Below are 16856 nucleotides of genomic sequence, written 5' to 3'. Positions count from 1 at the left end.
GTCACTGTAAGTCCTTCCCCAGTGCATGAAAACCTCTGTCTGCTTTGATGATCCACACAGAGGCTGAACTTCAGGACTAAACAAATATCATTATATTGCTGGAAAGACAGAAATTTTTCATCTGAAGAATTATTAGAGTGGCCAGTAAAGTGTTAGGGGAGTAAAAGAGAGCTGTTGTCATGTGAGGATGACAGGCTCCAAAAGATGATGGGAGAGGGCCTGCCTTGTTGGCAGCAGGGATTGAAGGGGCCAGATCTGTTGAGATAATGCTGAGGTGGAATTTGGGGTCCAAGTGGACCAGAAGCTCAGCTTTGGGGGCAAATTGGACCCTAAGAACACAGAAGAAATGAAGTTGGTGTCACAAAATCATGGAGTGGAGAAATAGCTGAGATTGACAGGCCGAGGACCTGTGCAGAGAAGGTGCTTCTTGGCCATGAAATGTTAAATTTTTAAAAAGAAAATAGCAATAGCTGAATGTCCCCATCTTTCCCTCTAATAACTGTAGCTGTGCTAAATCGTGATTTCAGAAATATGAGCAGGCCCAGCTTAGCTTCTCCCCTCACTGGTTAATTGGGGTGCTGGGGTTAATCTAAATTAAAACTTAAACTAATGGAGGTCATTGAGGGAAGAGGATCACCTGAGTAAAACAAATGGGTCTGCCACACACAACTGTATCTTGGCCATTTCCCAAGAGGGAAGTGGCAGCAAATTGGAGTTGTTGGAGGCCTGGGCAGAGGTGAAGGATGGGTGACGGGGGCTCGCTGTGCGGCCCCTCCGGAAGGAAGCGCTCCAGATTGCATTCCCTGCTGCTCCAGCTGCAGGAGCAGGGCCAGCCAGCAACATCTGGCAGCACAGCCAGGCATGGGTGCCACTTTGGGAACCCCACAGACTGGAAATATGGTGCTTAGCCTGGTGCAGGCTTTAATCACTTCCCAGTCCTTGGCAGCAGCTCCGACAGCTTCTCCCGGCCTCGTACATCACGCACAGACATCTGCTGAGCCGCCGGGCAGCTGCACATCCATTTTCCTCTCTTGCTGGGGGTTTTTGATCTCCATCCTTCCTGCTCTCCCTCCCTCCCTCCCTCCGTCCCTTCCACCCTTCTCCTCTCCTCCATCCCCAAAATGCTTCCTGGGAGAGAGGAGCCGTGCGGGTTCCCGGTGTTTGTGGGGGTGCCCGTGCCTGTTCCGCTGCCCTGGTTCGTGTCCCGTGCTCGGTGGGATTTGGCAGAGATTGGAGCTGAAGCCAGTTCAGGGATAAGGCTGAGGAAAATGGCTCTGTGTTTTCTGTCACCTCCCAATTAAATTGGATTCATAAAGTGCTTTCCTTTATTTGTCAGGGCGCTAAGCTGGAGCTGAACATTGCATTGAGAGTGGGCAGAGCACAGCACAATGGAGCTGACAAGGCCCTGAATGGCTTTGCTTTCACTGGGTCATAACTGAGCAGTGCTTTTGTGCGTGTGTGTGATTGCATGTGGGGATGGAAATAAAATGCAGGAAGGGAGCTGGTTCTCCAGGAGTGATCAGCACCGAGCTGAGGGTGCTCACAACCTCTGACCCCTGTGCATAACGCTGATTGCAGCGTGCATTTCAACACCTGCCTCTCCTTCCTATTTAAATTTACATCCTGACTTCCTCTGGGATCATTTTCATTCTTCTAAATAACATTTTATAGTTATTAATTTGTTTTGATTACTGCTTAAAAGGTAAACATTCAGATAAAGAACAGCACTGGAAAGCAGCTTCCTCTGTGTGTCAGTGTGAAATTAGGCAAGTAAAAATGAACCAAGATTTGATGAATGTGCACAGGTTAATGGTAACAGAGTAAGTAGCTAGACTGTTTTATTATAGATTATAATAAAAAGCTCTTTAATTAATCTGTTTTTCTTCTGGAAAAACAATTTTCTTGTCCAGGTCTTAATATTTGGTAGAATTCAGCAGGTGGGTCTGGTGGAGTTTTGTGATGATTCAGGATTTAACTCTATTCTGCCTGTTCATCCTACTTTGCCTTTTCTCCTATTTCTCACTTGTTTTACAAGCAGTTACAATTTTTATTGTCATGGCCGATACTGGAGGGAGGTGGAAAGCTGATCTGAATAATGCAGTGAAATATTTTTATTTGGGTTGCACTGGCTGGGAATAGTTAAAGTGTTTCAGAAGGTTCCTCATTACTGGCAGGAGTGAGAGGCTGGAGCCCAGTTCCTTTTCCTTTAAATTCTCCTTCATACATGGTTTTTAGGGAAGAAAAAGGCTTTTTATTTTTAGAAGTCATATTTACGTAGAATTCATTACCGCTGATATTGCAGCATTAAGACTTAAAATTCCAGCCTGCTACCAGGGAGCTGCTGCTCTGACATGCTACAGTGGAGATTTTATTGTTAGGTTGAAATACTCCTCTGGTAAAGGAGAGAGTGGAAATTGGTTTATTTCCAACAGGAATTAGGTTAGTGTTCATATGCTAAGTGTTCCACTGGTAGCAGCTCTTCCCAGAACAAATGTTCATCACTGCTGGCAGCAGGTATGCCTAAGGAGAATTGGGAATATGCATAATCCCTTTTTTCCTCTGCTCTCCTGCTCCCTCCTCCCCTGGTTTTGGTTGTGTTGTGTGTCACTGCATTTTGTGACAGCCCACGGCCACCAGCCCTGTCTGGGCACCAGAGAGGAGCCACAGTGGAGGGGAAACATCCAAGGAAACAGCAAAGCTTTCAAAGAAGGGTTCTCATCCTTCCACAGCTGGGATTTCTCCCAAGGTCAGCATCCTTAAATCCTACTGTGTGACTCTTTGGAAAACTTTACTGATGGGGTGAATTTCCCCTTGTGTCCCGAGCAGTTTCCTGGGCCCACAGTGTGGTTTGCTCTCCCAGGGATCTGATAATGCCATAAACAAGGAATTACCAATCCAGGGAACTATTAAAAGTCGATAATAGTGAAGAATAGAGAGAAGCCTGGCTTTGTGACAAGCTGGTTTACCTTAATTAAACCAGTGAGTGATTAATATGGACAGCTGATCTTGTGGCTTTAATGAGATGCATTTAGAGTTTTGTGTGAATAAGAGATGTCTCGAACCATCCCACAGGTTAATGGCAATACAATACTCTTATCACAAGCATGTATCTTTCAAATGGCTGGGAAGATGGTTAATAACACATTTTAAAGCTTGATTTGGAACTTCTCTTAATGGGTTATTAGAAAATAGGCAGATCTGTGCATCTTACACAAGCCTGAATTTGAATAAAATGGGTTTTAAAAAGAGACTGTCCAGTGATTTTAGCATGCATTTTAGGCATTTATACATGGATTGCAGAAAATTAAGTTTTTAAAAAGCATTTCAAGGGGGGTTGAAATAATATTTGAGCTGCAAACTTAAATTTTCTCTGGTGTTGGTAGAAATCCGAATGTTGTTACACATTTGCTACTGAGTGGGAGCTTGAAAGGGGATCTGTAGATGGACTTTTTGTTTTTAAATTTGATTTGCTCTGTAAGGTCTAAGACAAGTGAGCCTTTTGTCACGAGGCTGATTTCAGCTCTCCTTAGCTCTTTGTCTCAACTGGAAATTCTTAGGGGTCTGCAAATCAGAAAGGTCAGCGAGTGTGGGATTAGAAACACTGATAGACAGTGCATGAAAATGAGACCTAACCTCTAAAATGAAAATTGACCTCTAAAATGAGAAATGAGTCTCTATTACCCTTGGACAACACCCTGATGGCATTTCCAAATCCCTCTGATTCTGTGCAATGGGCTCGCTGTGCATCTCTCGCTGGCACTGAGGGGGGGAACTCCTTCAGGGGAATTCTTTAGGAAGCCCTTTGCAGGGATCTTGGCTTTGGTGTCAGCACAGGTTTTGGGTTCAGCAGCAGGCGTGCAGGAGCTCTCCTGGCAAACATCACCACTTCCTCCCAAACAAAATCCAGCTGGCATTGACAGCTTCCCTCTGCTCCCATGGTTTGTCCTCCTGGTCTCAGCTCTTGGCAGGAGCAGCTGGCATTGGGAGCTGAGCTGTGGGATGTGGCTGTGCTTCCTTGCAGTTGTGTTTGCTGCCATGGGAGACTGAGCTGAGGTTCTGCAAGTTCAGGGAAGAGGTGAAGGAGGGAAAACAAAACAGGATCTGATTCAAATCAAAGCCTTTTGATGCTGCAATTGCCTAACTCTGTCTTCACACATCAGGGCTTAAGGCTGATGGTGATTTACTCACACTTCCTAGTTAATAATTAGACACTGGGAGACACCATATATCACTCCTAATGGAATATATGGGGTCTGATGAGAGTTTTCTGTTTTGACTAATAAATTTTAAGCAGAATCGCCAGGCTTAATGAAATATTACTGTTTGGGAAGTGGTTTAAGTCTTGTGCTGGGAAAACACTGTTGCTTTATTCAGTAAATGAATTTATCATTCACTCTCTATCCCAAGCCCTGGCTGGCTCTGGAGCAGGGGCTGGATGCAAGACTCTGAACCAGAAAGCAGAAAACTAATCAAATCCTTAAAGACCAAAGGCAGCCAGGCAGGCCTGGGCTGACTTTTTCAGTGGTAGCCTCTGGCTACATCCACTTTTATTTTAGTAACCATTGTTAGCATGATTTATAACCTCAGCTCGGAGACATTCGCTATTTAGATGTAACAAGATGCTTCACAGCTTTTATTTCCATTTCCTAATTTCACTCTTGCTCCTGTTTTTTTTTTTTTTTTTTTTTTTTTGCTTCTCCCTCCTGTTTCCCTCACTCTGGTCTCCCAGGCAGTGTCCCCAGTCCCCAGCTGACACTGCACTGGAAGAGCATTTGGAGCACTGGAAGGCCTTGTCAGCCCCAAGGTCAGCAGAATCGGTTCAGCATTAGGAACCTGCCCCAAAAATGCATCTTGGAATCCTGGAATGGTCTGGGTTGGAAAAGACCTTAAAACTCATCTTTGTTCCACCCCATCATAGTCAGGGACACCTCCCACTGTCCCAGGCTGCTCCCAGCCCCAGTGTCCAGCCTGGCCTTGGGCACTGCCAGGGATCCAGGGGCAGCCACAGCTGCTCTGGGCACCCTGTGCCAGGGGCTGCCCACCCTCCCAGGGAACAATTCCTTCCCAATATCCCACCCATCCCTGCCCTCTGGCACTGTTCTACCCAGTGTGGGCGCAGCTGTAAGATCTTGGGGCTCTTCTTGGTCTTTCAGTCTGGATTTGTGGAGATGTCCTGCTGCTGGTCAGGGAATGCCTGTGACCATCTCCTGTGCCTCAGCACTTCCTCCGTGCCTCGTGCCACGAGCAGGATCAGAGGAGACAGCAAACACCCCTCACTGCTGGAGCAGGAGGAAACCACTCTCACCTCTCTGCACCACTTCTGGCTGCTGTTCCAAGCCTCCCTCCCACCTTGCTTTTGACAGAATATTGACTGGAAACCAAGATCCCATTTCTGCTGAGCCTTAAGGGCAGCTGTTTACAGAGTGGCGGTGTTACACAGGTTTACTGTGTCGTATGTCTGTGTAACACTGGATTTGGATCTTGTATTTAGCTGCCAGAAGTGACTGTGATGAAGTGGCAGAGATAAACTGATAGATTGTGTGCCAGAAAGATGTTTGGAATCAATCAGATAAACAGGGCAGAGAAGTAGCTTGCTGTTTTCTAGTGATAATAAACCAGTGGCCTGGCTCCTGGAATTTTTAAATGTAATTGCTGCAGTAATAATCTCCAAAAACAAACAAGTAGGAAAAAAAAAACCAGTGGCAGGTTTTTAATTATGTTTGAATCACTCTTTTTTCTGGTAGTGTGAGGTATGCCTTGAAGGAGAGGAAAGCAAAAGCATCCTGCATCCTTTCTTCCCTGGCTTTCTGGAATTGCCTGGATTCTGGTTCCCAGTGGGTCTGTTTGGGGTGTTTCTGAGCTGAGGCAGTAACTTCACTGGTGGGTGAAATGTAGGCATCCATAAAGCAGTTTGTTCCCCTCACTTTTGGAGGGTTTATTTCTGTTCCTTGTGTTGATATCTTGGCAAATACCCAGGGCACAGCACACACGGTTTACAGTGAGTGGTGATAAACACACAGCACCAGTCAAGGATCCAGAAAGGCTGTTTACAACATTCTTTGGCTGCAGGAAGCAAAGAGGACAAACCTCAGCCCTCAGGCCACGCAAAGAAATAGAAAAGGCTGCCTGAGCATTCCTGCTGGAGCTATAGAAAGGATTTTGCTGTGCTGTTCCCGAGCGAGCAGCGCTGCCCAACTTCTGTTTGGGAAGTGTTTCAGTTCCCCCTGCCCTCCCCTTCCCCCAGGAGTGTGGGGGAGCCCTGTGGGGCTGAGCTTTTCCTGCAGATCTGCCCCTGTTAGGCCTCTTGCCCGCGGGAGCTGGATGCACAGCAGCCGTGCTTATTCCTGATGGGATTTTTGCCCTTCCTGCAGCTCCTGCGAGAACTGATAGAGCGTAAAACCACTTCCCTGGACCCCAACGACCAGGTGGCCATGGGCAGGTGAGTGGGAATGTCTGGAACATCACTGCCTTCATCCCAGCACTGCAGCCCAGCAGAGTGACCTGTGCCCTTCTAGTCCAGCTCATTGTAGAGGGCAAAGTACTGAGCTAATCTGGAAAAAGGCATTGTGGCATTAGTCAGGAAGCTCATCCTCTGTGACACACTCCTGAGGTGTGTATGGATCACCCAGTCTGACTTTTAAGCTGTTTGTGATCCTCTGGAGATGTTTCCCCACTGGAAAGGCTTGGTGCAGGTGTTTCTGTCTCTCAGTGGTTCCTGCAGCACTAAGGGAATCAGGGAATCACAAAAGTGCCTGCCCGCTGCTGAAATTTGGCTTTTTCTCTTTATTAAGTCTGCTTTGCTGTTGTTTTAGAAGAACAAACCTTCTGACAGCAGTTGAAGCAATTGCTGTGTATCCCTGCTGTAAGAAAAGATGCTGTACAATTAAAACAGTATCAGGGAATGTTTCCTGCACGCAGAAGTAAACTATAATTCCATGCAGGGGAGCTCTTATTTCTCTGTTTAATTCTAGAGTTAGAAAATAAAGAATCTTCCAAATGCTATTTTGGAAGCTTTTACACTTCATGAGCAGTGTACAATGAAATAGCCACAGGCTCTGATTTAGAAAAGTGTAAAAGCCAAGGAGAGCTGGAAAAGCTGGAGTTGGGTTCTTCCCTGAAACAATTTTGTGGCGGGGGGAGGTGTCTGTAGGGAGGGGAAGAAGATGCATCAGGAAGTTTTGTGATGGTGAAACAACTTTCCTCCTTGTAAAATACCACCCAAATTTTAGTGCAAAGTGTCAAATTTATTTTGTGTACGTCTGGAATATTATGGAAAGCTATTCACTATAATTTAACACGATATAGACAAAATTACATTTAAGTGGTGATTGCATTGTACATTTATCTGACTTTACAATAAAATAGATTACAGTAATTAAGATTATATTAAGATTGCAGTAATTGGATTTTGTTAGATTTTTTCCCTGATGCCGAGTTTTCATTGTATAAATCAGGTGAGATGACGCTCGTTTCAGTTTAAGAAAAAAAATATTTATAACCAGGAGAAGTTTTTCCCTGCTGGAAACTTCTGTGATTTGAGGAAGTTGTGTTTGAGAAGTGGAGCTTTTAATACACTTGGGGATCACAGAGTCTTTCTGGGAATGTTTGGTGGCTCTGAAGTTGTGTCCCTCTTGTTCTGCGTTCCCCAGGCAGTGGCTGGCCATCCAGAAGTTACGGAGCAAAATAAAGAAGAAAGTGGACAGAAAAGCCAGCAAAGGAAGGAGAATCCGGTGGGTGACACCTCCTGCAAGCACACACAAGCCCTGATTTTGCCAAAAAAGCTCTGGGTGTGTTTTACCCCAGCTGGCCCTGAGGCCTCTTGGCTGATCTGTGATTTTTAGGGCATTTCTTGCTCTGGAGCAGCCAGTGGGGAATCCTGATGTTCCTGGAGCCTGGAATAAGGGCTTGGTGGATGCAGCCTGTGAGCATGCCCCAGTCAGTCTTGGCAAGAGAGTTTCTTGGTCTCAGGAAACACCAGAGAGGTGCTCAAATGTCCTGAAGCCGTTTGGGGCTGTAATTTCCAGCGAGAGCCAATAAACCCCTCTTGTGCAATTTATATTTGGCTGACTGAGGCATGGGCAGCAGCTCCCAGGGAAGATGTGCAGAAATACCTCAGGTAAATCTCTGTTTCCCACTGAGTGCCAGTCGGAATTTGGTGTCAGATCTCTCTTTATTGGTAACTCACATCACAGCTTCCTTTACCTCTGGATCATTTCCCTCCTGGATCACTCTTTTGGGTTGAACTTGGTGGAAGAATCTTCCCCGTGGAAAGGGAAGCAGCCTGGAGAGCAGGAGGTGTTTCCCCCCTTTGCAGAGCAGGTCTGAGTCTCCCTGAGTTCAGCATGATTTGTGGTGCAGGAGGGAGGATGCTGAAAAGCTGCGCTGCTTCCTGAAAAATCCACCACATTAACCATCCTTTGTGAGTAAACTATAAATCCTGAGTTTAGATGGCATCTGATAGAAAGTCAGTGGAGTCAGTCTGGGTCAGGCCTGGCATAGCAATTTTTAAGATAGATGTCATAAGATAATTTATTGAAAGAGGGAAGAGCTACTTTGTTGGCCTGAAAAGCCTATAATTATTGACTATCAATATTCTTTTCTGTCAGCATCACACATAATTGGATATATTCATGATTCAGTCAAAACTCCTGACAACATCACCCAACTGAGGCAGCCTCGTAAACCTCCAGGAATAATGGGGAAGTCTCTCCTTGTGTGCAATCTGTGCCTTCAGCAGTCCTGGGAGGGCAGCTCTCCCCTCCCCAGTCAGTTGCCTCTTATATCTGAGGTGCCTCTTTTTGCTTCTTTAAATAAAAGTTGTACTCACCCTGCAGGGGAAATACCAATAAAAGAAAAGAAGTCTCATTGTCTGTGGTTAGGATTAAGGTGCAGTTAAGCTCCTGTGTTTTTCAGAATAGGCCAGCAGAGCCCAAATAGGTATTTTTAAATAGTTGGTGCTTCCACTGACAGACTTGGTGTCACCCCAGGCAGATCCCTGGCCCTCTGTTCTTCTTTCTCCTCTGAAACTGGGACAACAGTGCTTCAGTTTGCTCTCATGAGGGACTTGGAGATCCTGGAGAGCCAAGTATTTCACACCAAGTTTCATCCTTAATTCTTCCTTTTTAGCAAAGGTTCAGTGTTACAGCCTGTTCAGATGCAATGTGCTGGTGTATGGTCGGGGCTGAGGATCTTCAGGTGCTTCCAGAAGCAGTCAGTCTTCCACTTGACACGAGGGAAATTTGGGCATTAAGAGGGGAAATAAGTTCATCCAAAAATCGAGCTGAAGTAACCTGGTAGAGGTTTCCCTCTGGAGGAGGGGCGTTTGCACACCTCTTTTGCACGTCAGTGTTTTCTGATCTGTGCTGCTGCAACGTGGGGTGTCTTTCTCTCCACTAAATGAAATATTTTACATCTGCTAGACTGAGGATTTCAAAGTCCTGATTTAAAAAGCAATCAGATGTGGACAAGCAGCTCGTGTCAGAGGAGGTACCTGAGTGGCCACGTGCCCGTGCCAGGCTGTCCCTGCAGGAGCCCTGCCCCGGGTGGATCCATGCTGGCTGTCCCCAGGGAGCTGCTGCAGAGCCCAGGCTGTGACCTGTTGTTTGTGGCTGCTCCTGACTCCAGGGCAGCTCCTTCCATTGGCAGTGACAAAGGCTGAGAGTGCAGAGAAGCCCTCGAGTGAGGCTGTGCCTGAAGAGCCTTCTGAAATGGGCTGTGAGCTCAGCATCCCCCAGGGAATGTTCCTGCACAGGCAAACAAAAGGGAGTGCAGAGGTGACAGAGTGGAAAGGTGATTCTGGGCAAATGCTAGTGAATCCTTTTGCCTGCTATTTGTCAAGCTCTAAAAATAGCAGCAGCCTGGATGAGACATCTCAGGCTGGGGCAGGCAGGCAGTGCACACACACGCCTGCGTTTGGAATCCCCTGCCCTTGGACACAGGGTTTAAAGCCTTTTCATTCAGAGGTTCTCAGTACCCTGTTAAATTTTATGTCAGGTCCTTCAGTATAAATCATGAAATCTCTGCAGGCTGCTGCCCAGGGTGCCAAATGGGGAGGGGATCCTCTCTGGAGGTGCAGGACAGCTTGCAGCAGTATTTTGATGCTGAGAACATGCCCCATCTCATCTCTGCACAGGTCTTTTCCTGTATCCTTTCCTTGTTTTTACCTGCTCCATTTGCAATTTACTCAGGGTGAGATTTTCCAGCTCTGGATACGGCTCCAGGGTGGGATTTTGCTATCCCTTAGGGCCCTACATAGCTCAGAGCAGGGAAGGAGGGGTAGCAGATGGATGCTGGAGCAGGTGTGATGCTCCTGCTGCCTGCAGTGGGCACAGGTCCCAGCAGGTGATGAGGGTAGCAGCTGAGGGAGGGCTGGGAGGGAGGGGGTGTTTGTCTGTCTGACTCCTCGGGGTTGTCTGTCTGGGAGTCTGGTTAGGGACTCACAGTTCATGGATGTTGCTGTCCTCTTCCTCGCTGGGATGAGAAAGGATTTGCTGTTTCTCAGTTCATTGGTAACACCTGATTGCTGCTGTTCTAAAAGGGAGGGGGAATTGCCAGCTCCAGCTGGTGACTCCATAGGGATCAGCCCCCAGGAAGAGCTTTGCCTTTGGGAGCTGGGCTGTTCCTGCTCAAGCAGCAGCATTTCCTTCTCATGAATAGTTCCTGATGTGTTCCCCTGCTGCTCCCCTCAGGTACCATGTCCACAGCAAGCTGGTGAGCTTCATGGCACCTATTGACCACTGCACAATGAATGATGATGCCAGGTGAGTAGGAGATTAATTATGTTTCTCAAATGGCTCCATGACAGCGTGGTATTGACCTGTTCTTCAGCCTGTCACCCTCTCCATTCCTTCTTATCAGTTCCCCATTTGTCACTGGCATCATAGCCTGGGTGTCTTGGTCACATCTGTCCTGGCAGCCTGGCTGAGCTTTCACTCTGTAATTACTGTAACACCAAACGAGAAGTTGTCATAAATCTCAGCACCTGCATTTTGATTCCTGCTTTAGAACTCCTCCAGTTTGGAAGTTTCCCAGTTTTATGGAATTAGTTTGGAAATACACGGTTAGGCTACCTGGTGTCTTCAGGTAGAATCAGAACTAAAAAAGAACTTGTCTTCTAACAGAAATGGCAACTTCTAAATTCTGGTTAATACGCATTTTCTTAGTGAATAACTTGAATAGTTCTCTCAAGATTCACTCAAGACTTTTATGTTGCTTGTGTTTATCTCTATTTAAAGAGTAAAGAATTTTATTGGAAGACTATAATGTTTAAATGTGGTAATTAGTGAAGAAAACAGCAGGGAAGTGTTGTGCATAGTTACCAGACAGCTCTCCCACATACCCACCCATATTTCTTCAGCAATACACTTTAAACCCCAATCTCCAAAAGCTGAGCTGTTTGTGGGAAGGAGCTGGAATAATTTCTCGGTGAATGGATGTAGAAAGCTTGAGAAACATCTTTCCCCTGGGTTGTGGAACATGTTTGTGCTTTGTGAGGGAGAGATGTCATTTGTCTGTTTGTGAAATGGAAACCAAATACCTGCTGCTCTTTTGCTGCTGCCTTTTGGGGGATTGCAGGGACTTACAGATGAGAAGTAAGATCTTCTGTGTCCATAGGACCTGCGCTGTTTCATCAGTGCATCTTTCTCAGTTCCTTTACTCTGGTTTTTTCCTCTCCTTTTTTTGTTTTTTTTTCAAGTGAGAACAAATCCCAGCTGCTCTGATTTTTCAGTGTTGTTTGGATCCTCTCACCACAAAAATAGATGTGGCAGGGTCAAGGCTGTTCCCCCAGCTGTGTAGTCCTCATGTTTAGCTTAAATTTGCCTCTGCTGTAATTTAGGATCATAATGTCTTTTCCTGTTCCAGGTGGGAGCAGATCCTTGCTTCCTCTTTGCAGCAGCCCTTGCACATTTGAGTGGGAATTCTTGTGAATTCTTTTTGGCTTCCTCCCCTGTTACACCATTTGTGTTTGCATCCAGACACAGAACACATCCAAAATGCTGCAGTGGGTGTCTGAAAATTAGGCCTTTTGTAGGTGTTTTGGTTCAGCTCTCCCCAGATGAAGAGATGTGCTGCTCTCAGTCATTTGTTTGAAAATGAAAGCCACTCTCTGGGGGTCACCTCACATTTCTGTTTAAAATCCCCCTGCCCTTGGCATGAGCCACAAGACCTCTGTCCAGCACACAGCTGGATCACACAAGGCAAGAAGAATTCAACATCTGCAGGTGAATTAAAAAGAGCAGGCCAGGGCTGTGTGCTGGAGAGGGAAGCAGCAATGGTGACAGCTTCCCTTTGTGGCAGAAGCAGGCAATTTTATTGTTTGCAAGTGTGAGTTACTGGGTTGAAAATGCACATATACACTTCACAGAGATGTGATTGTGCTCTGAGCCAGTTTTATTTTTTTCTGGTCAGGCTCTTAGAAGGCATGACCCCAAAATTAATACACCTCTGAACAACAGGGCACTGTGCTGTAGTGGGAGAGATTTCACAGTGCAAGTGAGCTGTGCATAAAATGGATGTAGAAACAGCTGGCAGAGCATTCCCTGAGTTCTACCAGTGGCTACAGGGGCAGGAAGACACCAGGAAAATGCCAGTGAATAAATAAATATGTGTCTGCAGATGTGGGTGGGCTTGGGGGTGGTGCAGAGTACAGGGTGCCATGGTTCTGGTTCTTCCTTGGCAGTGCCCAGTCTGGGCAAACAGAAAGAAAAGAAATCCCTGTGAGGAGGAGCAGCCTGAGCCCTGCCAGGAGAAGGGGATGAGCAGTCACTCCAGATTTTACAGCCTGAATTCAAGGAGAGAAGCACACAAGTCAAATAACTGCCTTTGTCAACACCACTGCCACTTTGTGCCTCACTCTTGCTGCTGGTTGGGATAACAGCACTGGTGGAGGCAATTAATCTTCCCCTTGCCCATTTTCCAGGCACCCTAAGCATGGGCAGGGCTCTTTAACCTCGTGCTCACATATTTTATGTTGTAATGTGTGGGGCACTGGTGGCCTCCAGCCCTCCTCCTTTTTAACCCCTCTCTGGTAGTATTTTAAAACACACAGTGGGAAGTGATTTTTATGGTTACCTTGGGGTCTGTGTTTATAGACTTTAACACATTTATTGTCCTCTTGGGCCAAGGTTTTTCTAATCGGTCCAAGGTCGTTGCTGTGTAAATGGTCTGCCTTGGGACAAGGAACCCAAAGGCAAAGCTGGCAGTGTGGGCTGGGAGTTGTCCAGAGGAGAGGGCAGCTGTCTTGGGCAGGACAGGGTTGGTTGTGATTTCTCCTGGGTTTGAGGGTGGCATCATGTGGTTTCTCTTTCTTGGTTTTTCCCACCATCAGGATGTGGGATCCTTCAGTAGCACCTCGTGCAAAGAGCTGAGAGCAGGCCAGTCTCCTCTGCTTTGGGAAATGGGGCACAGGGAGGTGAAAGCCCCCATCTCCAAAGGCTTTTGAGCCCAGAGATCCTTGAGGCAAGAGCCTCAGGGAATTCCCAAAGATACCACACAGGACTGGGCTGGAGCTGAGGTTAAACCCAGACCTTCTGTGCAGTCATAGCCCTGAAAGCCTCCTCTTTTAGGAGTGTGTGTGCACTTGAAGAAAGCTCCTGTAGCAGGCTGATGTATTTATGGGCAAGCTGGGGCTCAGGATTCCCCCTGCAGACCTGCAGGTGAGGTGTTGGGGTGGATCCAGTTCACAGCCCAGCTGTGAACAAGTCTGTGTTCTGGGAAGAGCTGTGTGTGGATTTGGGGTTTATCCTGTCTGTCTGTCAGCTGTGATACACAAATCCTCAGATCCCTGCACTGTCCACGTGCGAGAGGAACAGGGACTGAACACAGACACTGTACAGCAAGGGCTGGTATCAAATCACTGCCAAGTCTGGTGAACATCCTAATTTCACCTCTGGAGGACAGTAACTTGCAGGGAGAGACATCCTCTGAGGACACAGATGTTTGGTCCAAACACCTTTATCTCCCAAGACAACTCAGGTTATTCTGACAGGTAAAACAAGATTGTGCAAATATGCAACAGTGATCTAATCAGCTGGAACAACAGCAATATTTTAACTGGCGCTACCTTTTAACAGCATCATTAAGGACTCTCATTACTCTTTTATTAGAGGCTCACTCTATTTCTTATCAGATTACAGAATGAACATAACTCATGGCACTGATTTGATCTCCTGTTAAAGAGGATTACAGCTTTGCATTAGCTGGGAGTGACACGGTTTATAATTTGCTGTTGATACACAGGCTGGCGGTGTCACACGTGTGACCCCTCCCCACCCCCCCCGAGGGGAAGGACGCCCATACATCATCATTAAACATGGCACCCAGGGCTCTGCAGGAGCCAAAAGGAGCCTTTTCTGCAGGAAAGTCAGGCAGGACACGAGGGACACACTGGAATTCCAAAGGGGGATTTACAGCTGGGGGAAGATGGGGAAGTAGATCCCATTTTATATAGGTTGGTTTGTGCCTCAGCAAATGGATCCTCGTTAGGGAGGAGGAATTTGCATCTTTTATGAGATCAGAGGGAAGAAGATGGCTCTGATGGGGCTGTCAAACCGCGCAGTGTCACCACAACGTGAGGCAGGAATCACTTCCTTAAATCCCACATGCAGGTGCAGGAAATGGCCCCACAGTCCCGATGGCCTCACGTGTCCTGGGTGGCACAGGAGCCTCCAGCCCTCTGCTGCTCTTGCAGGAGCAGAGTGGTGCCTGCTGGGAGGCTGAATTAACACCCTGATTATCCAGCTGCCAGTGAGGTTTGGATTAGAGCCTTTTCCCTTGGATCCAGGCAGGCCTGGTGCATTTTCCCCATCAGCATTCTCCCTTCAGTGCAGTTGCTTTGTCACAGTGTGTCTTGCTGCAAGCAGAGGGGGGTACGTAGCAGGAAATCCTGGTATTAAAAGATTAATTTACTTATATGACATAAGAGTTTAATAAAAAAAAAATTAAAAAAAAAAGGTTGGTGAGATACCAGCCTTTAACTTGGCTCACTTTGTACTTGGGGTATTAAAACACCATGAGAGCAGATTAATGGAGGAATTTGGGCTCAGCGATTGTCAATCCAGTGTGTTCACCACCACAGAGTTCCTGGGAGGAAGCAAAGCCCTTCCTGCTGGAAGAACTGAACCAGCAGCTCCTGTGCTGCACAGCACACACCCCAGTGACCCTGTTGGTGCGAGGAAAATGCCTCAGGTTCGTTTAGGCACAGCCTGCAAGAGAGGATGTCCTGCTTTGGGAAACAAAGGGAGTAGCAGGAGCATGGAGGGCAGTCTGGAACCAGAGGAAAAGCACATTATCCTGTGAAACTAAACCTGCTTGGATTGATCCCGAGGCACCACAGCTTTGGTATTGTAGAATCCCAGACTGGTTTGGGTTGGCAGGGACCTTAAAGCCCATCGAGTTCTACCCCTGCCATGGGCAGGGACACCTTCCACTCCAAGCCTCGTGCAACCTGGCCTTGAAATCTCTGCCCTTTGTGCCTGATTCTGTTTGTTTTATTTCAAATCCCCCCAGCCTGTGACTGGGTGAGCTCCTGGAGGTGCAGTGTAGCACCCCTGTCCTTCATCCAGGGCTGTTGGAAGGGCTGGTGCTGGAGCAGGGGCTGTGTGGGTTTAGCTGAAGTGTGACCCCGCTGGTGGCACTGGGCTGGAATCATCGTGTCCCCACAGCTGATGTTTGACATCCCTGGCAGGAAGACAGGTGCCTCTGGTATGGAAATTTCCTTCTTAAAGGGGAAAAAAAATAACCTGTTAAGGGCTGTGAGATGATTTGTCGTTCTCCCTTTGTGAGACAATTTGTCTTCTCCTGCATCAAATCTGTTACGAAACAGGCAAGCTGTGAAAGAGGGAAATCGTCCTCGGAATATGAGGAACACAAAGAATGGTTCCCTCTGCACAGGGCACGTCCCAGCAGCATCCCAGAGCCTGCTCTGCTCAAATGCCCATCCCAAACCAGGGAAGGCACCATTTGATGGGTTTCCTGGGGAAATTGGGGCTGCTGGGACACAAGGCAGTGGAGCAGCGTGGAGGTGTCTGCACATCCCTGTGTTTTGCTAGGTCTCCACATCTTCTGTGCTTTGTGCTGCAAAAGCTCCTATGAAAATGGGATTGGGACCAAAATCAGGGTGAGAAAGGTTCCACCTCTGCTCCATTCCCGTGTCCCGAGCTCCAGGCTGGGCAGGAGGCTGAGTGCTGGTGGAGGGGATGTTGGAATTGGTGACAGGGACAGCAGGGATGGACCCCAGGGCTGGTCATGTCTGGGGACAGAGCCGTGAGCTCCATCTCCCTGCTGCCCCCCTCTCCTCACCCCATCCCCACATCCAGCCCCTCCAAACCTGCAGAAGAGTGCCTTTGCTTGGGGCCAGAAGCAGCTTTCTGAAATATTTATAAACCCTGTGCCTGCTCGCAGGGGGCAAACCCAGAGGTCACATGTCACCTCCCATAAATTAAAGCCATGGGGCTAAAAGCTTTTGCAGAGGCACCAAGGACCCGATCCCGACCTGCCTGGGAGGGAGGGAATGGCAGGAGCCCTTTGTGAGCCCCCTTCAGGAGCTGGGTGGGCCATTGGGGCCGTCTGGCCAGGGATTTATGGCCGGAATTTCGGGAAGAGGGTGAGTGCCACCTCCTGGGGCTGCTCCTCTGCCCAGTGATCCCACACGGAGCAGGGAGTGTGTGCTGGGAGGTGTGGGAATGCACAGCAGATCCCACTTTGCTTTAGGGTTTGACTGGGAGCTGGGGCTGGTTCAGCCTTTGAATAGAAGCTGAGAATAAATGGTTTCAGCTCTTGTTGCCTTCCTGCATTTTCCCTCAGAAGGTGTGGAGCAGCAGTAGCTGGGATTTGGAGCGGGGTAAAATCTGCTGGGC

General features: G+C 47.6%; 1 protein-coding gene across 1 annotated transcript in view; it reads left to right on the top strand.

Annotated features, from left to right (window-relative positions):
- AATF (apoptosis antagonizing transcription factor) overlaps window positions 1–16856 on the top strand; it is a 39093-nt gene that overhangs the window by 16268 nt on the left and 5969 nt on the right. The window contains exons 9-11 of the mRNA XM_032130235.1: window positions 6372–6439; window positions 7650–7730; window positions 10689–10760. Coding sequence (XP_031986126.1) covers window positions 6372–6439; window positions 7650–7730; window positions 10689–10760 — 221 coding nt within the window. The remainder of the gene's footprint in view (window positions 1–6371; window positions 6440–7649; window positions 7731–10688; window positions 10761–16856) is intronic.

This window comes from Corvus moneduloides, chromosome 20 (assembly GCF_009650955.1).
Source record: "Corvus moneduloides isolate bCorMon1 chromosome 20, bCorMon1.pri, whole genome shotgun sequence".
NCBI classification, from domain to species: domain Eukaryota; kingdom Metazoa; phylum Chordata; class Aves; order Passeriformes; family Corvidae; genus Corvus; species Corvus moneduloides.
Note: the sequence above shows the minus strand (reverse complement) of the source record. Positions and strands in the feature narration are given on the sequence as shown.